Source organism: Haliaeetus leucocephalus, unplaced genomic scaffold (assembly GCF_000737465.1).
Source record: "Haliaeetus leucocephalus isolate CR32 unplaced genomic scaffold, Haliaeetus_leucocephalus-4.0 Scaffold92, whole genome shotgun sequence".
NCBI classification, from domain to species: domain Eukaryota; kingdom Metazoa; phylum Chordata; class Aves; order Accipitriformes; family Accipitridae; genus Haliaeetus; species Haliaeetus leucocephalus.
In genome coordinates, this window is record NW_010972528.1 from 1,593,277 (window position 1) to 1,613,775 (window position 20,499).

At 40.3% G+C, this 20,499-nt stretch overlaps 1 protein-coding gene across 2 annotated transcripts in view; it reads right to left on the bottom strand.

Moving 5' to 3' along the window:
* Positions 1-20,499, bottom strand: part of CNOT1 (CCR4-NOT transcription complex, subunit 1) — a 59,390-nt gene that overhangs the window by 38,591 nt on the left and 300 nt on the right. For both annotated transcript variants that reach the window (XM_010583969.1, XM_010583961.1), the window contains exons 2-13: positions 14,213-14,489; positions 9,878-9,985; positions 9,086-9,184; positions 8,464-8,532; positions 8,314-8,368; positions 7,677-7,880; positions 6,083-6,251; positions 3,917-4,043; positions 3,513-3,623; positions 2,146-2,316; positions 1,476-1,603; positions 195-435 (exon numbers count right to left, since the gene is read on the bottom strand). In XM_010583969.1, coding sequence (XP_010582271.1) covers positions 195-435; positions 1,476-1,603; positions 2,146-2,316; positions 3,513-3,623; positions 3,917-4,043; positions 6,083-6,251; positions 7,677-7,880; positions 8,314-8,368; positions 8,464-8,532; positions 9,086-9,184; positions 9,878-9,985; positions 14,213-14,314 — 1,584 coding nt within the window. In that variant the 5' untranslated portion in view covers positions 14,315-14,489. The remainder of the gene's footprint in view (positions 1-194; positions 436-1,475; positions 1,604-2,145; positions 2,317-3,512; positions 3,624-3,916; positions 4,044-6,082; positions 6,252-7,676; positions 7,881-8,313; positions 8,369-8,463; positions 8,533-9,085; positions 9,185-9,877; positions 9,986-14,212; positions 14,490-20,499) is intronic.

Here is a 20,499-nt window from a genome sequence, read left to right on the forward strand (position 1 = left end):
GGGGGGGGGACGGGCGGGACGGGACACGGACAACTCACATTACTTTGTATAAATCACTGATAATTTACCTCTTGGGTTTTAAATTACCCAGTTCATAAAGCAATACAAGCATTACTATTCTAACTGTTCAACCCATTTAACAAGCTTTCAGTTACATCAACAAACGACAGGCACACACCAGTGAAAATACTCACCTGTCCATGCCATGCATAGTGCAAAATGATGGCAGAGTTGGGATGGTTACCAAGGAAAATTGGCATGAGTGTGGAGATGAGTTCATGGCGCAAGGTATGCCAGGACGTGTTGATCTGCAATAAGGCCAATACCAACATATCTGGGCAATGCTTGATAGGAAAACTGAAGAGCTGCTTAACCTGCTCATACTGTCCCACTTCTGCCAATCGTAACAGAGATTCAATCAAATCCAGGCTCTTCCTAACAAAAGAAAAAAAACAACAACAAATAGACACACCCCCCCCAAAGTTACAAAGTAGTTAGCTTATAGGATCCTGGATTCAAGCATTTTGTAGCAACAACTGTAAGAGAATATAAAGCAATGCTCACTGCAAACAACATGATATTGCAGCTCTTATCACATGCAATTAACGTACAAAGCCATTCTTAACAATGAAAAATACACCCTCCCTCCTTTTTTTTTTTTAAACAAACCAATTTAAGACCTTAAGAGCTTCTGATTCTGTTAGGGAAGAGGGAGAATTGAAAGCTGATGTTGAAAAAATTCAGCTTGAGGTAGGTCACTTGGATAATTTAATTTGAAATGTACTTCCAAAAATGGAATACACTTTTTTTAAACACCTCCAAGTCCCCACCTGTGAAACTTAGTGAAGATATTCTACTTTTTTTGTCTGCTTTACCAACAAGTAATAATTGCCACCTTCCCCAATTCACCCACATTCCCCATCCTACAATTCCCTATTTTGGGCCATACAATGGAAAGAGAAGCAAATATCTTCACTGAAATCAGCTACACAACTGTATCAAAAGAAGGTGTGTAAAGGTCAGCTCAGAAAAGTCACACTAGTTAGCTTTATGCAATAACTCAGCAATAGCTATGTAAATTTACTATTTAAATCCCAGGACTGCTTTCATACAAGTAGAGCAAGTTTCTCTAATGTCATCCTGGGAAAGATAGATTTAAATTCACACCTCCCCTATACCCTCCTCTCAGCTCACAGTATCTGCCAAAACACATCAGCAGAAATTCTCCAGACAACCAGAAGACTCCAATAAAAGCAAGAACTGGCAGTACGTTTTCAGATGTTATGGAAGTATAGGAAGTTCTGATACTATCAGAACTTTCACAGATCAAACACAGGACAAATACTAATGGCTGATCTATTGGGATGTACACACAACTACAAATAAATCTGGTTGCATTAAGATAAAGCCACATTTGAGCAGACAAGTAATCTTACTCTAACTCTAGGTATGAAAGCAGTTGAGAGCAGGTTTACCATGTAGCAATTTCTCGATTGTCATCCTCTGGTGGTGCTTTCAGGATGTCTGTGGCAACAGTATGACAAGGGTAGTCAGCAAAACAGAAGATTTCAGGGTTTATGAGGGAATGTTGAATAAAGGAGAGCTGGAATAAGAGACATGAAAAATAGTTTAGGTATTTAAAGTTTCAGGTGCCTTCCACTTTATCAACTGCCACATTTCTGAGAACAATGCAAATCAACAAAGCAGTAGAGATAAGCCAAGATTTACTATCTATTTGTTTTACGTAAGACAAACTCACACTTCTCCCAGGATTTCTGAAAGTGACAGAGGTGTACTGACTGTACTTGTTTGCACAAAGTCCTTCTGTGTAACCAGGTAAGGACCTCAGAGCACAGCCATGCAGCAACAGTTCTATGCTCAACTGTATTACCCATCAGAACTCTGCTAAAAGCAAAGGTGTCGTCACAAATGTATAGCAAGTGACCATCTCCTCCCAAACAACGCAGACACTGTTCAATTAATAGACTGTACTTCAGTAACATACCTGAGGCCTATGCCTTACAAGCCAAGTTCTCAAATGTGGCTTGTCTAAAAGTTCACATTACCAATCCACGTTTCCCATTCAAGAAATTTAGGAACTTCACAAGTGTTGTACAGATACAGCAGAAACATTGGTAAACCCACCTGGCCCTCTGCGTGCTTCCAAGGTCTGTATATGGCATTAACTGGAAAAACTTCCATGCCAAGCCCTCTCTGGATGCCAAACACTACTATATGCAGGCCCTTGCTGTCACGAATCTGAAATCCCGGATGGTCCAATTCATAGGTTACTACTTTGAAGTCCAGGCTAGGATTCTGCAACCAGAAAAACAAGAGAGTAGTCAGCCTTAAACATCAAAATCTTCAGTACTGTCTTGTAAGAACCCCTCTTAATCAGTATTTTATCCATCTTAAAATCCACCCAACTTTTACTTGAAAGCAAGGTTTTTGTTTTAAAAAGAATAGGATTTAGACAGTTGTGAGAACTTGAAAGTTAATGTTTGAACCTAGCCTGTGAGACTGCACTTCTCCCAGTACTACCAACAGTAGCTGTCTATCCTTCCAAACATTTCATTAACAAGTCTTCAAAAAAAAAAACCAACAAAAAAACCCCAAGCACACAGCTCCCTTCTTAACATGCTAACTCATTCCTTTTGTAGGCTTCCATATGCCCTCCAATAAAAGGCAGAAGGGTCTAGATCCGCTGGCAAGCAGAGCATGCTTTTCCTTTTGAAGAATGTACACTGCAAGTACTTGCAAAGCACCTATTAGATTTTCAGCAATAGTGTGAAACCATAAGGATGAGGGAACTTGGAGGGAACTATGGCCATTATGGAATGTGGACCACTCCTTTCAGAGATGGGTGAGCACCAAAGACAAAGCTAATTTTATGTTCCAAGGTTTCAAAAAACAAAACAGTGACTCCTGCATAGATTAGCAGGAACATACAGGGGAAAAAAAAAAAATCACCCGATATAAGGCAAGAAAAGGAAATGGTACTCATGTTTCACTGAGCTAATTACAAAAATTGCTGCTTATAAAGTGGTGGAAAAACTTTCCTATTTCTGAAGCATCACCATACACAAGAAGCATTTAGAGTTTTGGAATAAGAAGCTACAAAAATATTTTGTTTCATTTTCATCATTAATGCCCACAGCGAGAAGCTTTTCAAAACAAGGTGCCTGACACACAAAACTTTCCACTGTCAGAAATAAGTTCAAACACAAAAACCCTCAGAGAACACATGCTAGAGTACACAGGAGCAGTGTGGAATAAATCTCAAGTTGCACCCAAGCAAGCCATTCAGGCAGCTTTTATTTTGCACAATTCCTCAAAATATTCTTGTTCCTGAGGAAAAAAATACCAATCATGTAAGTACAGCAGCATAATTACCTTAATGAGATTCAAAGCCATTCATGCTGCTAGGAGCTTAAAAAACTTTATATTCACACTGAGATATGCCCCTCTTTCAGATATTCTGCATAAAAGACCAAGATGCTCATAAAACTTACCAGCTCTTTAAGAACATCAATTAAGACCTCCACATTCCAGGTATGGGCTTGTGCTCCATCACTTTTATCCTTCCCGTCACTCCAAATCCCACTGCCAGGAGCCGAAATAGACTGCAAGTTAAATACACTCAATCAAATACTAGTTAAAAATAAAGCAGTCTCAAAAGCCACTAGCTATAGAACTGCCTGCACTATGAAGGTAAGAAGTTCAGACCAATAACAACACCAGTTGCAGACTTCTGAGCATCTTTCAAGAACATATTATAGACATTTACAGCAGAACAGTTACAAGTGTAAGTCTTGAATAATAAAAGCAATTCTTAAATTACTAGAGGCTAGCATTTGAACTCCTCATTTTCTGCTGATTAAAATATATATAATCTCCACCCCAGCAGGCCACTCACTTGTAATGGAATACCATCCGTCAACCCCGAATGAGTTCGAGCCATCATCCCCAAAACCCTGGCAACCTGGGCAGCCGTGACTTCCCGAACACCAAACTGCATGATTATGTTGCGACATTCTTCAACACTAAGATGCAACAAAACAGAGAGATCTTAACACAAAAGCAGGTTTCACTGTGGCACAACATAAGACAGACCAAAACAAGACCTGTGAGTACAGCTGGGACAGCACATGGATCGTTGGGAGAAACAAACTGCAGACTGTAAAATATGACCATTCACTCAACTTCAGTTATGTTAGCCAAATAATCCCACAACAAAATTCTAGGACAAGCAAGAAAAGAAATTCAGTAGAAAGTTTCCATGAAACATGCTGTGCCATGTATTCAGTACAAAGCTACATCTACTTAAGTGACAGTGAGAGATGTTTCACAGGCTATGCTCTGTCAAAGTAAAAACACTGGGTAGGTTTAGCACTGTTTTCTGTTAAAAGCACTTCCATGTATTGACCTGTGATACAGAGCTTCAAACACTGAAGTTTTCTGCTAGCTAAAAGTGAAACAATAGCTTTGAGAAAGCACATTTCAAAATGATGACGTGCAATGTTCAAAAGGTAAGCTGTGAAAGTATGCCTTTTAGCCTGATGCAAGCCATGGCGTCTCTGATCAGAGGTCACTAGCAAAAACCTTCAAGGAGCTAAAAGAGCAAAAAATGAGTAGATGTTTAAGTTTCAATTTTAGAACCGAAGGCCTCTTGTGCAATTTTTGTTTCACTTCACGAACACTTCATAATTAGGACAAAAATATTTATACAGCATCAGTATAGATGCTTTTATTACAATCTTTTATTAACAGGCACATGTTAACAAAAGAAATAATTTTCAATATCTTCCCACTCTTACATTGCATGTTTCCTTACATCACTGTTTAAACAGAAACTTACATTAGTATCTTTGAGATTCAATCACCTCCCCCAAGCAGTCAATAGCCTTTCTTTTAAAATACAGAATAATTTACTTCTCTTAGCTTATGCTTCTTAATGAATCTTCCTTTAGGTTCATACTGAGGACTAAGACTAAGGCCCCTTTCAAAACCAGCCACACACTTGCAGGCTCCTGGTATCATCACCAGTATTAGAGTATTACCCTAAATCCTTGAGAACTGCATGCAAAAACTGAGCTGGATTTGTGCAGATAGCAGATATACAGCAGGAAATAAACCTTTAATATATACAAGTTAACTCTTCAACAGACAGCTTTGGACTGAAGTCCACCTTCTCCTTCTACTCTTCTAGAACTATTCCAATTCACATGTCTATATAAACAAACAGCCCATGTAATGCAATACTTGTGCTAGGTGCTATAACCTGTTGACACCACTCCTGCAAACCCACACAGCTCTATGGATGACGGCCCATTTCACAGAGCTCCAGCAAGCCATGTTAACAGAGCTGCCCATCTATATTTCAGACTAGGGGCAGAGAACAAGAATATGGAACACTATTGAAGATGTGGGTAATGTATGTCTACGAATATACACACAAACCCAGGGCAAGTTTAAGACAGCTGTATTTTTACCAAAATAAGCCTAAGCAGGCAACGACTGATGCAGCTGTCAAGATACTCTAGCAATTCACCACCATAATTACATTCTACAGCTACAAATAATCTCAACCATACTGTGTACTACACTGATCAAAACCCAATACAAACAGAAAGCTGCTGCTGGTCAACTCTCTTGAAGTGAGACTACTACCTTCAGTTCTTCTGTAATCTATTTCATGTGGACAGTGAGCTAACAGGAGTCCATGACAAAGGGAAAGTTTTTCCAAAGATTAGTAGGAATTCGTTGGAATTTATGCCTATCTAGCCACTCTGTTTCTACTTAAAAAAAAGAACGATGGTCAAATTCTTATAAAACCTTCACAAGGAATTTGAATACCTTTATCTAGCACTGCTTACCATGACAAAATCCTACACAGTCTCAGACATGCTATACACATTAGAAGAAAGCAAAATATGAAACAGGAGTCAAAACAAATGACCTCATAATACTTAATGAGGTTCTAGTTATTCTAGTACTTTAAGTATTCTTTACCTTTTGCCTCAAGAAACAAGAAAAAACCACCACCACCCAAGACACTTGAAAATTACATTTTCCTACAAACCTTGTGCAAAAGCCATAGCCAACTTCCTGCATGAAATCTGCCAGAGAACTCTCCATCATGGTTTTGGCTATCCCTCCAGAATCAGGCAGGATCCTGTCCATTAGAATGTCCCGTTTTTCAGGGTATAGAAGTGGTGCAAGCACCACAGGGCAACGCTCCTGAGGAAAATCTAAAGGCAAGAGTAACAAAAAAAGTGTCAAAAAACCCTAGAACACCAGCTACATGCAAGTGACTATTCAAAACAACTTGACTGCTGTGCTAGAGCTTCCCTGCCGCTGCAGAAATCAAGAGGGCACTCATGCAGCATCCCTCCATCCCACCTGCCATTTCTCTACTGGCACTTAAATATTCCTAGAGAACAAGAATATAGAACAGACTAGGTTCATACAGGTTCACTGCAGCTGCCCAGAACAGCTAGTGGCTGCGCTGGTGGTAAGTTTAGAACTAGATTGTCACTAACAGCAGTCATCCAAAAAAAGCACAGAGCAGGAAACAATACAGCAGTACAGCAAAAGCCTCTCCTCCAACTCAGGAAGTATTAGGAAACAAAGGATCTGCTATTGAGTCTAAGAAGTCTAGCAAATCTAAACCCAGCACTTGAGCCTAGAAAGAGAGAATACTCCCTTCTTCCTTCCAGGGAAGCAAAGTTTGAGAGACACAGCAATGAGAGTATCAGATGTATGGATGGGAGTTCTCCTCACAGTGGAAAGCAGCAGACACCTTATGGGTGGGCCTTCCTGAGACAGCATTATCTTTAACATGATGCATAATGTCTCCATACCCTTCAGGGCCATTCAGAGAAGAGTTCCCAATTCCCCAAGCAAAGTGAGGGGAATTACTTTAATGAAGATTAGTGTATTAGCTTCTGTAAGAAAGGCATTATACTTAAATAGAACAAATGTTTTACTCTTGTATAAAAGGTGCCTTCCTCTAGGTCTGTGCAGCACCAAAAAGTGGGTGGAGTTAAATTCAGTTAGTTTCTCAAGTCCAAATCCTCCTTATTCTGATGGGTTTACAACAAAAACCATTTTTTTGGAAAGGAAGAGGCTACCATATTGATAACATCCCCTGCCATCACACAACGACTGTGGTAGCTTCCAGGAAATGAACCAGAGTTTTATTCAAAAGCACCTCTCTTGCTGTGCTAGTGTTTCCTCATAGATCTGCACCCAATATAAACAACCCAGTGCTTAAAATCTACCTGTTTGAAATGGTAATGTATGTTCCTTCCACTGTAAGAAATTCAAATTTTTCAACTACAGTGCACCAAGTTGCTTCAGTTAAATCCACAAATACCATCCCACACAAGCAAGCGAACAGACTTCAATATCCCCTACTTAATGCTTATTTATCACAACTTTTCAAAAAAGCCAAACATGAGACCACATTACTGCTTATTCAAAGAAAAACAGTACATTATGGCCCAATGCCAGAACAGTGGTAATTTTCTGTCAGTTTATAGTTATGAAAATTTACTGAGTTATACCTCACCAAGCTCCCCACTATTACAGCAGCAGCCTGCGCTGACAGTAAGTTACAAAAATCCTGTTTGAAAGTTTGCATTTTTGTCAGGCTTCCTGAACACAACACTTACCTCTACGTAATGTTTTGAGGAACGCGTCAATCTGTTCCTGTCCTACCCCAAAGGCTCCCTTCTGCCCAAAAAGGAGATGGGAGAGGAGAAGGTGCAGGACCTCTATTGCAATATCTTGGAAGCCACCTTCTTGATTTCCACTGACGTCCGCGTCAATGTAAGAGCGCAAAAGATCCGGGAGTTTCTGTTTTATAAACTGGGCAGCTTTTGAAAACAAAAAAGGCTAGAGTCAAAACCTGAAATTTTTAATATGAAGACTCTTTCTAGCTAGGTACCATTCTCTTAATCTGAGTTTACCACAAGATGCAACAACTCAGATTTAAATAGAAGTCTCATAATCCATGCCTCAGAACTCAAATATTAATGAACAACTAAAAGGTATGATATGACAGTACCTCAATTTGATTCATTATCTAGCAAGTCATTCATGGAAGGGACATCCAACTTCATATAGGACAAGGTGACTGTGCTATCTATTGCCCCTCTCAAAATGGTGTTACGACTTCAATGGCACCACTAATCACAAGGTCTTGCATTACTCGGGTCACACAGGCACACATCTATCCATCTAGAAAGCCCACTGCTTAACAAGCAAAAAACAGTGTCTCTGCTGCAGTACTTCGAAAGATTCACTTACCAAAACCTCGTAGATCTGAGCTGAAAGAGTTCAGTAAAGCGAGACCAAAAATCACCTACAAACAAGAACAAACATCGTTGTAAGGTGACATCAACCTTTCTAACAAGCTTAGTCAAAAAACATTAAAATATTTTCAAAGTGTTCACCTACCTCTTGAACTTTACTTAATTTGATGACTTTACTCAATTGGGCAAATAAATGGGGTGAAGGCTTCAGACTCTGAAACAGGTAAGAAGAGTTAAATGGAAGCTGTTACATGATTAGTCTCATTCATAATGTGGCAGGCTACCTAGAGTCCATTTGCAGGTCTGGAATATTAGTAACTATAATGTTGTAGGTTAACACAAAGCTTATATGGCTAAACAAACAACTTTGGAACTATTTTTTGATACATCTGAACTAAAAGTCTCTTCCACATATCCCACTCTTTCACTATTGAGCTACTATCATGGTTTTCATGTCAAAAGAAACAGGAGAACTGATGATTTATTTTGGTTCTGGCTGCCACAAACAAGCCATAAAGTACTAACATGAGATTAAACTTTAAAATTAGTTTGCAGTCAGAGTGATTGAATAACTTGCTCAGTTTAAAAAACCCAACAAACCAGCAACCCCAACTTCTGGGCAAGCTCAATTTTTGAAGACTTCAGTACAACCAATCTTCGCCATGAAAAAAAAACAGGAAAAAACACAAGGGAAAACCAGCTGGTTTCCTACAGACCAATTCACTGCAGTTTCTGACACTGGGATCACCTTCAAAAAGCACACAAACCTTCTGATAGTGCAACGGATTGTCAATGGCGTAGGACAGCGTCGAGATAAAGTTTGGTTTTGTAATCAGCGACGCACACTCCTGGATCAGAAATTGAGTCTGAAAAGAACAAGGTAACTTGAACAGTCATATTGTTTTCTAACAGGACAATAACACAAAACTTCCGTCCACCGTGTGCAGCAAAACTAAAGAAAGATAAGGTGTGTAAGTCTTGTAAGTGCCCAAATTCTCATTAACATTAGCTAGTTTATTTTCATTCAAGTTTTCTTCAAGTTTAGCTTTTTTTTTTAAGGCTGAGAAAGTGATGAAACATTCTCCACCATATATGCAACATTTCATTTTCTGTAAGCATCCTCACACATTGCAATAGACAATCTAAGAATATTTGATTCCTGTTTATGAGCTAGAAAGTCTGTGGCAAAATTGCTTAAGGATGAAAACACTCCTGAGAAGAGATACAGCCAGCACCAAAGGTGCCAGTTAGTGGATTTGGACAAAGTTTTAAATGACAAAGAAAGGCTTTCAAAATAGAGCACTGCATGTGGTACAAAAGCAATTGTACTGAGGCTGTCCATTTTTCCAGATCAAGTGATTTTAAGAGTCAGATATCAACAATTTGTTGTTTTCTGACTTGAGGACTGGCAAAAGGTGCTTGCAATTGAAAGGCCTCGTGCCAAAAGTTTGCTTGAAGCTACTGACTCTAGCCTGCCTTTGTGCTTAGAATGGATCAAATTCTATTGCAGATTTTTAACAACCAAAACTAATAAGCAGATGCCTCAGTGCAAACTGTACCTGATGAAAATCTTTGCCACTGCTTTTACCATCGCCACTGAAATCCACGTGCGAGAATAGACAGCGTAATAAATGCCTGTCTGCCTCGGGACCGTGCCTATTCACAATCTGGAAAAAAAAAAACAAAAATCAACTTGGCAGCAAACAGTCATTACAGAGCAAGATCTGGGTCTAGAACCATGGATACAGCTGTACTTCTAGTGGTTAAGTCATCTACAGTTGTAACAAAACTGCTAAGAATGTTCTTTTTTAATCAGTAACCTAGAAACCAAGTCATTAACCCTATTTGCAAATGAAAAGTATAAATGAAGATATAAAGAAAGCATCTAGACAAGTCATTGACACAAAAGCCATGCATTTCGTGGGTAGTATCCCTAAAAAGCTAAGTAAAAAGGGGTTTTCAAGTCACCTGGAGGATGATTTCAAGCTTCTCTACCACCAAAGCAGCCCACAATCCACACAGTGCCATGGCCTCACTTTTCCCCACACCTACAGTGCCTAACTCTGCAAGAGTACAGCCTTGGGACAGCATGTGCCTCTGCGCTATGCCTATGTAGCAGGAATTTATCCCAGAGACAAGCCATCATACAGTATCTTCACTGATCTTGCAGGCAGGTTCTACATCATCTCCTAGTCATGACTGACTTGACTGCCTTGGTCTTTTAAGGGACATAAGGGAATACTACAAAGGAAGTGTTTCCTGCCATTTACAGAAAAAAAGTTCATCCCAAACTTGCTCATTAGCAAGCTTTAAAAATCAAATATCATATGCTAAAGAACACCTGCAGCTGAGACCTTTTACCAAGTCTTTCCCCTGTCATTAGAGCTCATTCAATTGAATTCTATACCTCAGTCATGAATAGATGATCTGCAGTTGTTAATTTGCAACACCTATCACACATCACTAAATCTTAACAATATTACATTTTTGTTAGCATTCCCTATCATTTGCCTCAAGTTTAACTCTTGGCTACAGACCAGCTCATCAGCTTGATCTTTGAAGTACCTTCAGGTTGTTTCAGTGCTTATTCATTTCTTTAAACCTCATCTAACTGGACAGCATTACCTGTTTTTAATAAAATCCATACTGCCAGAAATTTGAAGTCACTTAATCACCAGTAGCTTGCCTCTTTTGTCCAAATAGTAGCAGCTAACATCAAGTCCAACCTTCACCTATTGGCAACATTTTTGCCATTGTCTCCCCCTTCCTAGCTGCAGGACAGACACAACACATGCCAGTACAAACCAGCAGCTCTGCCTACACTCTGCCTCCACCAAGCCCTCCACCACCCCCATCATAAATATCCTTATTTGCTGGCAGTTTCTTTGTGCAAAAAGACAAACGGCATTGCTTTAGGCTGTGTCCGCTCCAGCTCTGCTGTTTGATTGTTCTCATCTCAATTCTTCTACCGTTATCTGACACTATGCTTCCCTTTCCCTCACAGCCTGCTTACTCCAGTGGCTGCGAAGTTTTGTTCTGCTGGAAAGAAACATCTGAGTCAGATATAGCTCTGCCTCTTGGCCAGAGGCTAGAATATATGTGCTCATGGTGTGTCAGTCCAGAGTAAATTGCCCACTCCAGTTATGTTGACAGCACTGTCTTTGAAGGCAGCCATCCCCCACAATTAGCTAGGAAGATGCTCAGATCAGTGCAAAAGGCAGCAAAACTGAATTGACAGCAACTTCTACTAGTGAGCTCAGGCTTCAGAAAACAGGCAATTTGTTTGGTCAATCCCAATTAAATACATAGATTTAGATATGGTAGCAAGACTGGCATGAAGCTGGATCAATCTCCTAGTGAACTATTTGGTGCTCTGACCAAGATGAACTCAAAACAGATGCAGAAGAAACCTATACATACTAAAGCCATCAGCACAATTTTGCTGCATCAGAACTAGATTGCTTCCTTGCTTAGAAGCAACTTCAGAAGGTTAATAATTTGAAAGTCTAACATATGGGGCAGGAGGGAAGAGTGACCACTAGAAGTGCATTGTAGCATCTTTCAACTCTAATTAACTCTAGCTTTTCCAGGAAACAGGGAATGAGAATTGCTAGTTTTCCTGTAGAAAGAGCTGAAAGAAACCTTCATATTGGCAGCCGCCTTGCACATTTACAAGACAGTGTACCCAATCAAAATAATCTGTGAAGACTTTTTTTTTTATTACCATGAGGGTGACCAAGCATTGCCACAGGCTGCCCAGAGAGGTTGCGGAGTCTCCATCCATGGAGGTACTCAAAAGCTGTCTGGACATACTCCTGGGCAGCTGGCTCTAGGTGACCCTGTTTGAGCAGGAGGTTGGAGCAGATGACCTCCAGAGGTCCCTCCCAACCTCAACTAGTCTGTGATTCAGGATAAAGTTTGAGCCACCCATATTTGGATTTACCATACAGAGACAAGTTGGGTTTTGTTTAGGGAAACACAGGGTTAGATCAAAAATAACTCTTACTTTTCTATATCCAGAAAGTTTTGCTTTCCTAGATGAATCTGTCCACAAAGCCCTTCCCCCCTCTCCAACCAGGCTTTCCTTACCACTACTTCAGGGAAAGGAGACCACAAAAAAAAAATCATTTCAGAGGAAGCCATTCTTCAGAATTTGTCTCTCTGACAAATGCATAAAAGTTTTGCCCTTTTTTTTTTTAAACACACATTCTATTTTTTAAAGCAGTCTTAAGCATCACCTTGTTAAATGACTACAGAAAGCATGTTGAATCAGAAATTAGTTGCTCAATCTTTACCACAGCTATGCTTGTTAGTGACATATTTAAATGCAAGTGTCATTTTGGTCAGTTGTGACAAGAACAACTCCCAAGTACGGTTTTCCACATACTCTGTATGCTTAGAGATAAGCTTTGTAAAATTGAGTGAATTATGCCAAAAGTTTACATCAAGCAGCATACTGTGAGGCAAAGAACGTTAAAGTATGTACATACAATCTAAGCAAAAATTGTACTAGCAACTACAGAAGTAAAGTAATACCAGGAATTTTTAAAAAGAAAAAAGACAAGGGATCATGGAGGTTTTAGGAATTTAGTGTTGAAATCCTAAATCTGTCTTATAACCAAACATACAAGAAACAGCCACTTCTGCAAACCAGTTTCCAGTCTCTCACCACAGTGAGTCTAAGAGGCCTGCCATGAAGAATAAGGAACAATCTGTCCCCATTTTAGAGATCTACATTCCAAGTGAATGGCAGATCAACCATATCTTCTCCCAAATTGAAGAAACATTTATTATCCTTTACAGAAGTGTTCATGACAGATCTGCAAGTCATGCCTCAGTCACTCCTTGCTGCAAAAATCATCTGTTGAAACCAACAGTGATCAAAAGGACAGCATGATCTCAGATGAGCACCTTGCAAGTACTGAACTTGCAAAAACATGGAAACTTTACAAAAGTTAAGAGAGATGTATTCCACCTCCATGGCTTACGAGATCATTTTAAGCAGTGAATGTTGCTGAAATCACCCCCTCTCACCTCAATATAAGTAATGAATGCACTTTTAAAGAAGTCAGCTGTTAACAAAAATTCACTCTGCTTAAGCCCTCAGGCCTCCTAATTGATTCAAATCGCTGCAGGACTGCACTAGTGTAAGAAAAAAAAAATTAACTGGCCCAGCTGTCTGCTGGGAACTGAACTAAACCAGTTTCTAAAACTGGCTCAGTAACAATCACTTCCTCCTAAGCACTCCCCTGCAGATGATGCTTTTCAGTCCATCCTGCTAGTCAGAGCTATTTTTAAAAGGGTTAGTTAAACCAGAATTTTTGTTCAGGTCTTAGATATCTGGGGTTCAATCTGCAGTTACTCTGCCTGCCTTCTGAAAACCCAGGGCCAAGAAAGTCAGCTTGGCTCCACTGTCAAGCCATACTTCATTGAATGAGATGAGGAGCAAAAAACTTCCATCAGAGGTAAGTGAAAGCATTCAGATATAAGTAATCACATACTCATGCTTTCAGTACAACTCTGAACAGTAAATTTGTATGTTTTCCTCCCTCTCTCAATCAGTGTTCTATGGAATGTCCAAAAGTTGAAAGATTTAACCTGAAAGAGTTAGGAAAGCTTTGCATACCACGGTCCAAGAGCAGCAGTTAATCCTAATATTCAACTACAAAGTTAATACTGGTCCCAGCTCTGAGCTGCTGTATTCATGACCTGATAGATGAAACCAACAGGAACATCAGAGACATGAGCTGCATTTCTCAACACCACAGAAAAGAGTACACAGTAACACACACAAGAGCACCACAGAGTACAATTCAAATGAGAAGAGAAACTCCATTTGACACTCCCATTTTTCCTTTCTAAAATTTCTTTTGTAGCTTCATTAGTCTACTTACATGCTGTATTTCCTGCTGGCTGGCTCGGTAGTTTTTCTTGGTTAAATTGTCCACCAGGTAGCTGATTTGAGACAAGGCCAGCGAGAGCGAGTCAAGATTCATTGCTGGTTGGGGCGGAAGCAGGCGGCCGAGCCCGGCGCAAAATCACCATTATTCCCCTTTAGTCACCTCAGAGACAGGTTAATTTTTTTTCCCCCAATTAGCCTGTATCTGGTTCTGTGTTACTTTCCTCAGCTCTTCTTTCTCAGTTGTCTTCCTCTGTTCTGAAACATGGCACCTGAAAAGAGTATTACATGAGATTTAAGTTCTGTAGCAACTTCATAGCTACGTTCTAGGCACTGCTGTTAACCTGCTATGGAACACTAGCAATTAATTTAAAATAACCTTTTGGGGTTTGTTTTTTTCTTTTGATTTTAAGAAAAATCTTTAAGTTTAAATAGTCTTAAAAACAGTTAGTGATTTCTCTGTGTTTTCTACTCCCACTAGTACGCTGCAGGGTGGGAAGTTAAATCCTAGAAGAATTCAGCATTACGCCTCAGAGCTTTCTCTTATTTTTTTGCTTCCAAGCTAACTTGGCAAAACAAGAAAAATAAAGTTCAACAAAGAAATTGATAATACAGACATGTTCAATAGCTTAACTTACATAAACCATTTGAGATGACTATGACCACAAGGAAAAAGAAGTACTATTAAGTTTTCACAATACAAGGTTAGTTGTTTCCACGCCACCCGACCACATTTATTCATTTCTGCATTTTGCCAGCCTGAAAGAGCTAGCAAACAGCTCAGTCAGAAGAATGACTACCCTTTCAGCACTGTGAGAAAGAAGAAAACGAGATGCATAATGAATTAGATACCACACAGCAACAGAGGTCAGAATCATTCAAAGCATCAATCACAAGTTTATACAAAAAAAAAGTGCTTTTTAACCATCTCTGCAATATTCTGCCTCACTACCATCAAAGCAGTATTGCACTCAACCGTACACACCAAAACAAGCAATTGTGAATGAGCAACACACACAAAGAACTGCAATAAACTAACCCTAACATTTGGCTTATACTGAAACAGCTTTCCAGTGAGCTACAACAGCAGAGCTTGCCAGCTTAATAAATTTCTATGACAACACAAAACTTGGCACTTGACACCTCATCTATTAAATCACTGATTGCCAATGTGATAAAATTGCATCCCAAAGCAAGTCCTGCATAACCAACCATCTGAGGAATCTCAAAGGAAGCCATAAGCTGCTCTGAGAAGCAGCACTGTATTGATCAGAGGTGGAATCAAGCTGGAGAGTCACTGTTTTGAAGCTCTACTTGATCAAAACACAAAGGTCACTAGGCTTCGTGCCAAGAGGCTGAAGATCCCTTTTTCAGAATAAAAACTACTACTTTACTGTCTTGGCTATATGGCGAAAACCACCAGTACACGATTTCTGCCTCATCATTGAGATGGATCACACAGGTGATGTGTTAACTTGGCACACACAACGCTTAGGGTAAATCAGTTCAGAAAGCAACCCCTGCAGCAACATGGCTCAACATGTCAGCCATCCTTCTGCAAGAACTGAACAGGAACAGCACCAAGGCAAGCTGAAAAGGCTGTGCTGGGTAGAACCAGAACTCTTCCCCCTCTCTCCCTTTACACAAAGGTTTTCACTCACTCAGAACTACAGCTTATTTAACAGCTGCCTACACTTTAAAACATCAGGAACAACAAATCCTATCACAGGCAATGAAGACAATTCTGCTCTTTTGAAAAAGTTTATTAGATTAAATAAAAACATGGGTAAACTATATGCAAGGAAAGTCAAATTATCAATCAACTTCCAGGCTTTCATTATGCCACAGAAAACACTGCTAACTCCTAGAAGCTATATAAGATCCTACTTACGCAAGAAAACCTACATCTCATGAAAAAGAAATTTTCAAGTGGTAATATTGAAAGCATTCTTCAATGACAAGGCAGTCATATATAAAGGCATTACCTTTATATACAGGTTTAAAAGCCCACTGACTGTGAAGCAGCTTTGCAGGAAGGAGGATAGGCACAAAACTTAATAAGATTTCTCAGTAGCACAGTACCTGATTTTCTATTTTTATTTCTTTTTAAATAACTCAATTCTGCTTTTGGAATAATCCAGAAAGTGTCACTGGGCAAGGCAAGTACATGCTTTCCAAGATGTTTTTACTGGCAAGGTTTAACATACTGGACCTATATAAAGCTTCCAAAAAACATTTGTTAAGAATCAAGCAGACGGACCACCACGCCACAGTACTTACACCTACAAAAGCCACCACAAGCAGCTAGCGAGGGGAATCCAGTCCCTATCAAAGCACCAGATTTCAGCAACCAGCCTGAAGAACTCAAGGGCTGGTTGAACTCAGGACTCAAGAACCAGACACAAACCACAACTCCAACTCAGTCATTTTTAAGGCAATAACAGAAGTTTGCCTTTCAGGCCCCTAGGAAGAAAAACCATATTTCTCTGGGTATTATTCCTCAGACCAATACAAACACCACAGCAATCACACCTACTCCACTCCAAAAATTAAGCTTTTAGGTACTGGAACTCTGGAGTTGGGCTCAGACATAAATCCGACCCTCCCCACTGCCACACAATACCCTGCAGAGCACTGACACTGACCATACCACTTCACTATCAGCATCACTGTTTTCTCCCAAGAAAGGTAGGGACTACCATCTCAACATGCTTTAATTGCACAGAAGCACAACAAGCTTTGCCACTTTCTAACTGTAAAATCCGGCAGTGTCACCAGAGAACCCAGGATGGGGTCAAAATGAGATTTTTCCCTTTCAAGGAAGCAGAACAAGTGCTTGAGCAGACACTGTAACTCAAGGACAGAACACAATAGCTGAAGGAAGCAACTTCCTATTTATGTTCTAAATATATGGTTTGCACAGCATGTATCCTAATACACAGAAAAAAACTGACAGCTCTCACAAGCACCAGACTAGCAGCATTTCAGAGGTTTAAATGGTGCAACCTAACTCACAATAGTGTATAAAAATCAGAGTAATTAAGGGAGCCCTGCCCAGAAAGCAGAAGTGCACAGGTACCTCTCTGATCATTCAATGCAAGGCTAAAATTCAGTTACTACAGCACTGATTAAGAAAGCTATGAATGCTATGCAAAGCAGGCTTTATTTTTAGATGCATATATTCTTAGTGGGAATGAATCTCCCTACACTGGCCTCAACAATTCAAGAATCTTTCCGTTCATGGGGCAAACCTGCTGTCTTTACAGGTTCAGAAAAGTCAGGCCTCAGCCAGAGAGAGTTTACCAAAAAAATTTAGATTGGCTGACAAAAATTAGCTTAATCCATTACTGTATCATAGGATCTGTAATTGAAAGTAGCTATGAGACACAGGACTCAGGAGCTCTTGCAGTATTACCATTTTATGTTGTGCAACACAGCTGATTTTTAAGAGGTAGAAAATGTTTACCAAAAACTACACTATTACTTAGCCTGGACACTTTCTAAGGAAATCGGCAGGCCATCAGCAAAACATACAGCATCTATTTCAGTAGATTCTGTTCAACAGCAGAGTTCTATTGGGTTAGTAAAACATGAATATAATACAGTTTTAGGCAAGAATCAAAAAATCACCAAATAGAGAGGGCCAGTATGTAACCCGTAGTCAGGTTTGACAAACACACTCTCTACTAACCTGAGGCAGATCACTGGGAGTAACTAAGCCTTCCTGCTGAAGATGACAAACCTGAGATCTTCCACAAATTCAGAAACAGCCTTACAAAGAAAGTAATTTCAAAATTACTTTAAGCTGAACTTTGGAATTTTTTTTTTTTTTTTAGTATTTTGCAGAGGTAACTACTCCCACTGGGTTTCAAGAGCTGTAAAGATTTTAGGCCACATGTACTGCATGTGGAGAATAAAACAGCTCAAGTGACAGAAACTGCAACATGTTTGCTGATCAGGTTCTAAACTCCTATCAAAAAGCATCATATAAAACATGCTAAAAGCACCACTGCTAAACCTGTTCTTCAGAACACAGTCTCTTACCCATTTCTCAAACCCATGCACAAACAGAACATATGGAGGAGCAGCACACTTCTCAGAAGCCCCACATGAAGAGCGCTCCAAGGGGGAAAGGAGGTTTTGAATCATACCATAGGTAAACTAGATTTCAGGATGTCTATCATTTTGAAATCTACAGAGAAAAAAACCTTGCAGTCTAAGTCACATGAACAGTAAAATAAGCTCCTGATTAATTTAACCAGTTCAAATGTAGGTGTTTACACACAGAAAAGCCAGCTAAACATTCTATGTACTGGAAAACTGCACACAACTCCAGTCAGTTGGAAGCCTCAATGCTGACCAGACACGGTAACTTTACAGTTACTACAGACAGCAGCTGAACTAAGCACATACATTTGTTCCCATACACTACAGCCAGTTAAGTTTCAGGTTTGGAATCTACCTCAAATATATCAGGCATGCATCAATCATGACATGTCCACTTCAGGCATTTTCACATCTCAGCTAGGATTGTTTACAAAAAAAATGCCAAGAAACTCTCACTTCCCACTTTCCCTTCAAACACTGTAGGATAGTTTCTGTTGGAGGGATGGGAAAGCAATTTAAGGACCTGTTCTCAAAGGCTTTGTGCCGTTTTCCCATCCAGAAAGTGTTTTAGAACAGTTAAATACTGTTTCAAAAGGCAAAGGAGAACTGCAGTATTCATATAATAGGGATGGTTTTAGAACAAAAGAGAAATCTGGCTATAATAGTCATGTCCTCAACCGTGATTCTTAGTGATAAGAATTCCCAACCTGATTTTGCAATGATCCATCACCGGGACACAAGATATCACTGACCACTTTTCCTAAGTTATGTTTGCACAGTTGCTCTTCCACTTACTCAACTGAACACCAACAGTAGCCATTTCAACATCAGTTAAAATGAATTAAATATCTAGGAGCACTATGCTAGAAAGATGAACAGGATTAGGTATTTCTCTAAAGAGGAGAGACAGGTAGACAGCAAGCTTGCCATGAGTTTGGTCTGGAGACACCAGACCAATAGGATCAACAATTAACAGCAAACTTCAAAGTATAAGGGCAAAAAAAACCCAAGACAATAACAAGTGTAGAAAGGGCAAACAAGTCTATTAACAACTACATTTGTTTCCTGTTTATAAGACAGTCACCTCACCTGGACTCATCCTGCCTGTAATTTCAGTCAATGCCAACATAGTTACCTTAGAAACAGGAAACACTTAAGTTGTGTGCACTAAGAATGACTTATCAGGTGTCATACCTGTTTTGCTACCCATTTAAAAAAAAATGTTCCACTAAGAGCAGATGTCATGCTTCTTTATAACAAGCGGGATTCAGAAACAGTCTAAGCTCATGATGTATCAACAGACTAAGTGTCTGGTTTTATATTTTTTAGTATTATATCACTTCTGTTGTAAATACAGTCCAAACTGTTTGTGGCTTGTTGAAATTAAACTATGACTGCTCACAAACCTTACTGCATAAAAAGAACACAGTACCACTCCGAGTTAGAGAACTATTGCAAAGAGCTATTTCTAACAATACCATATCTGTCAAAACAGCCAACTGTTGCTATTTCTAGTTTCAAAATAAGCAAGTCCACTTCACTGGGCAGCATGTTCTTAACTGGAGGACAGCATTGAGAGGCATTTCTTCCAGGCGGTCTGCTGGAAGGTTATGTCACCAGATTATTTACTAGAGCTCACTTTTTTACAGGTTACTTGTTTTCTTCGGCTAAGTCATAACAATGCCGATCTTCTAAACAGGCCACAGAGCCGAGCTCAGGGGTGGGCCCGCCACCGGCCCCTTCCTCAGTCTCTCAGAGCTCCACCTGTCACCATCAGGGCTACAAAAGCGGACGGGGAAGAGAAACGAGAACAGCTCAAAAGCCGAAGACGTCCGTACCCCCTCGAAACGATCACCGTCCAGCCTGCCGCCACCGGAGCCTCCCCCCCCCCCCGCCCCGCAGCGAGAGCCACAAGCAGCAACCCACGGACCTGTAAACACCCGCGGCTCCCGCCCGGAGCCACGACCGGCCCGCACCGCCCTAGCCGGGCCGAGCCGAGGCAAAGCCTTTCAAAGTTTGCTCCGCTGCTCCTCCTGTCGATCGGACGCCGGCTGAAGAAACGGGCGGCGGCGAAGAGACGAGGGCCGGGGCGGGGAGCGGCGCAGGCCAGGCCAGGCCGCGGGGGCCCCCGCAGACTGCCCCACACGCACCCCGGAAACGGCGGGCGGGCCGGCC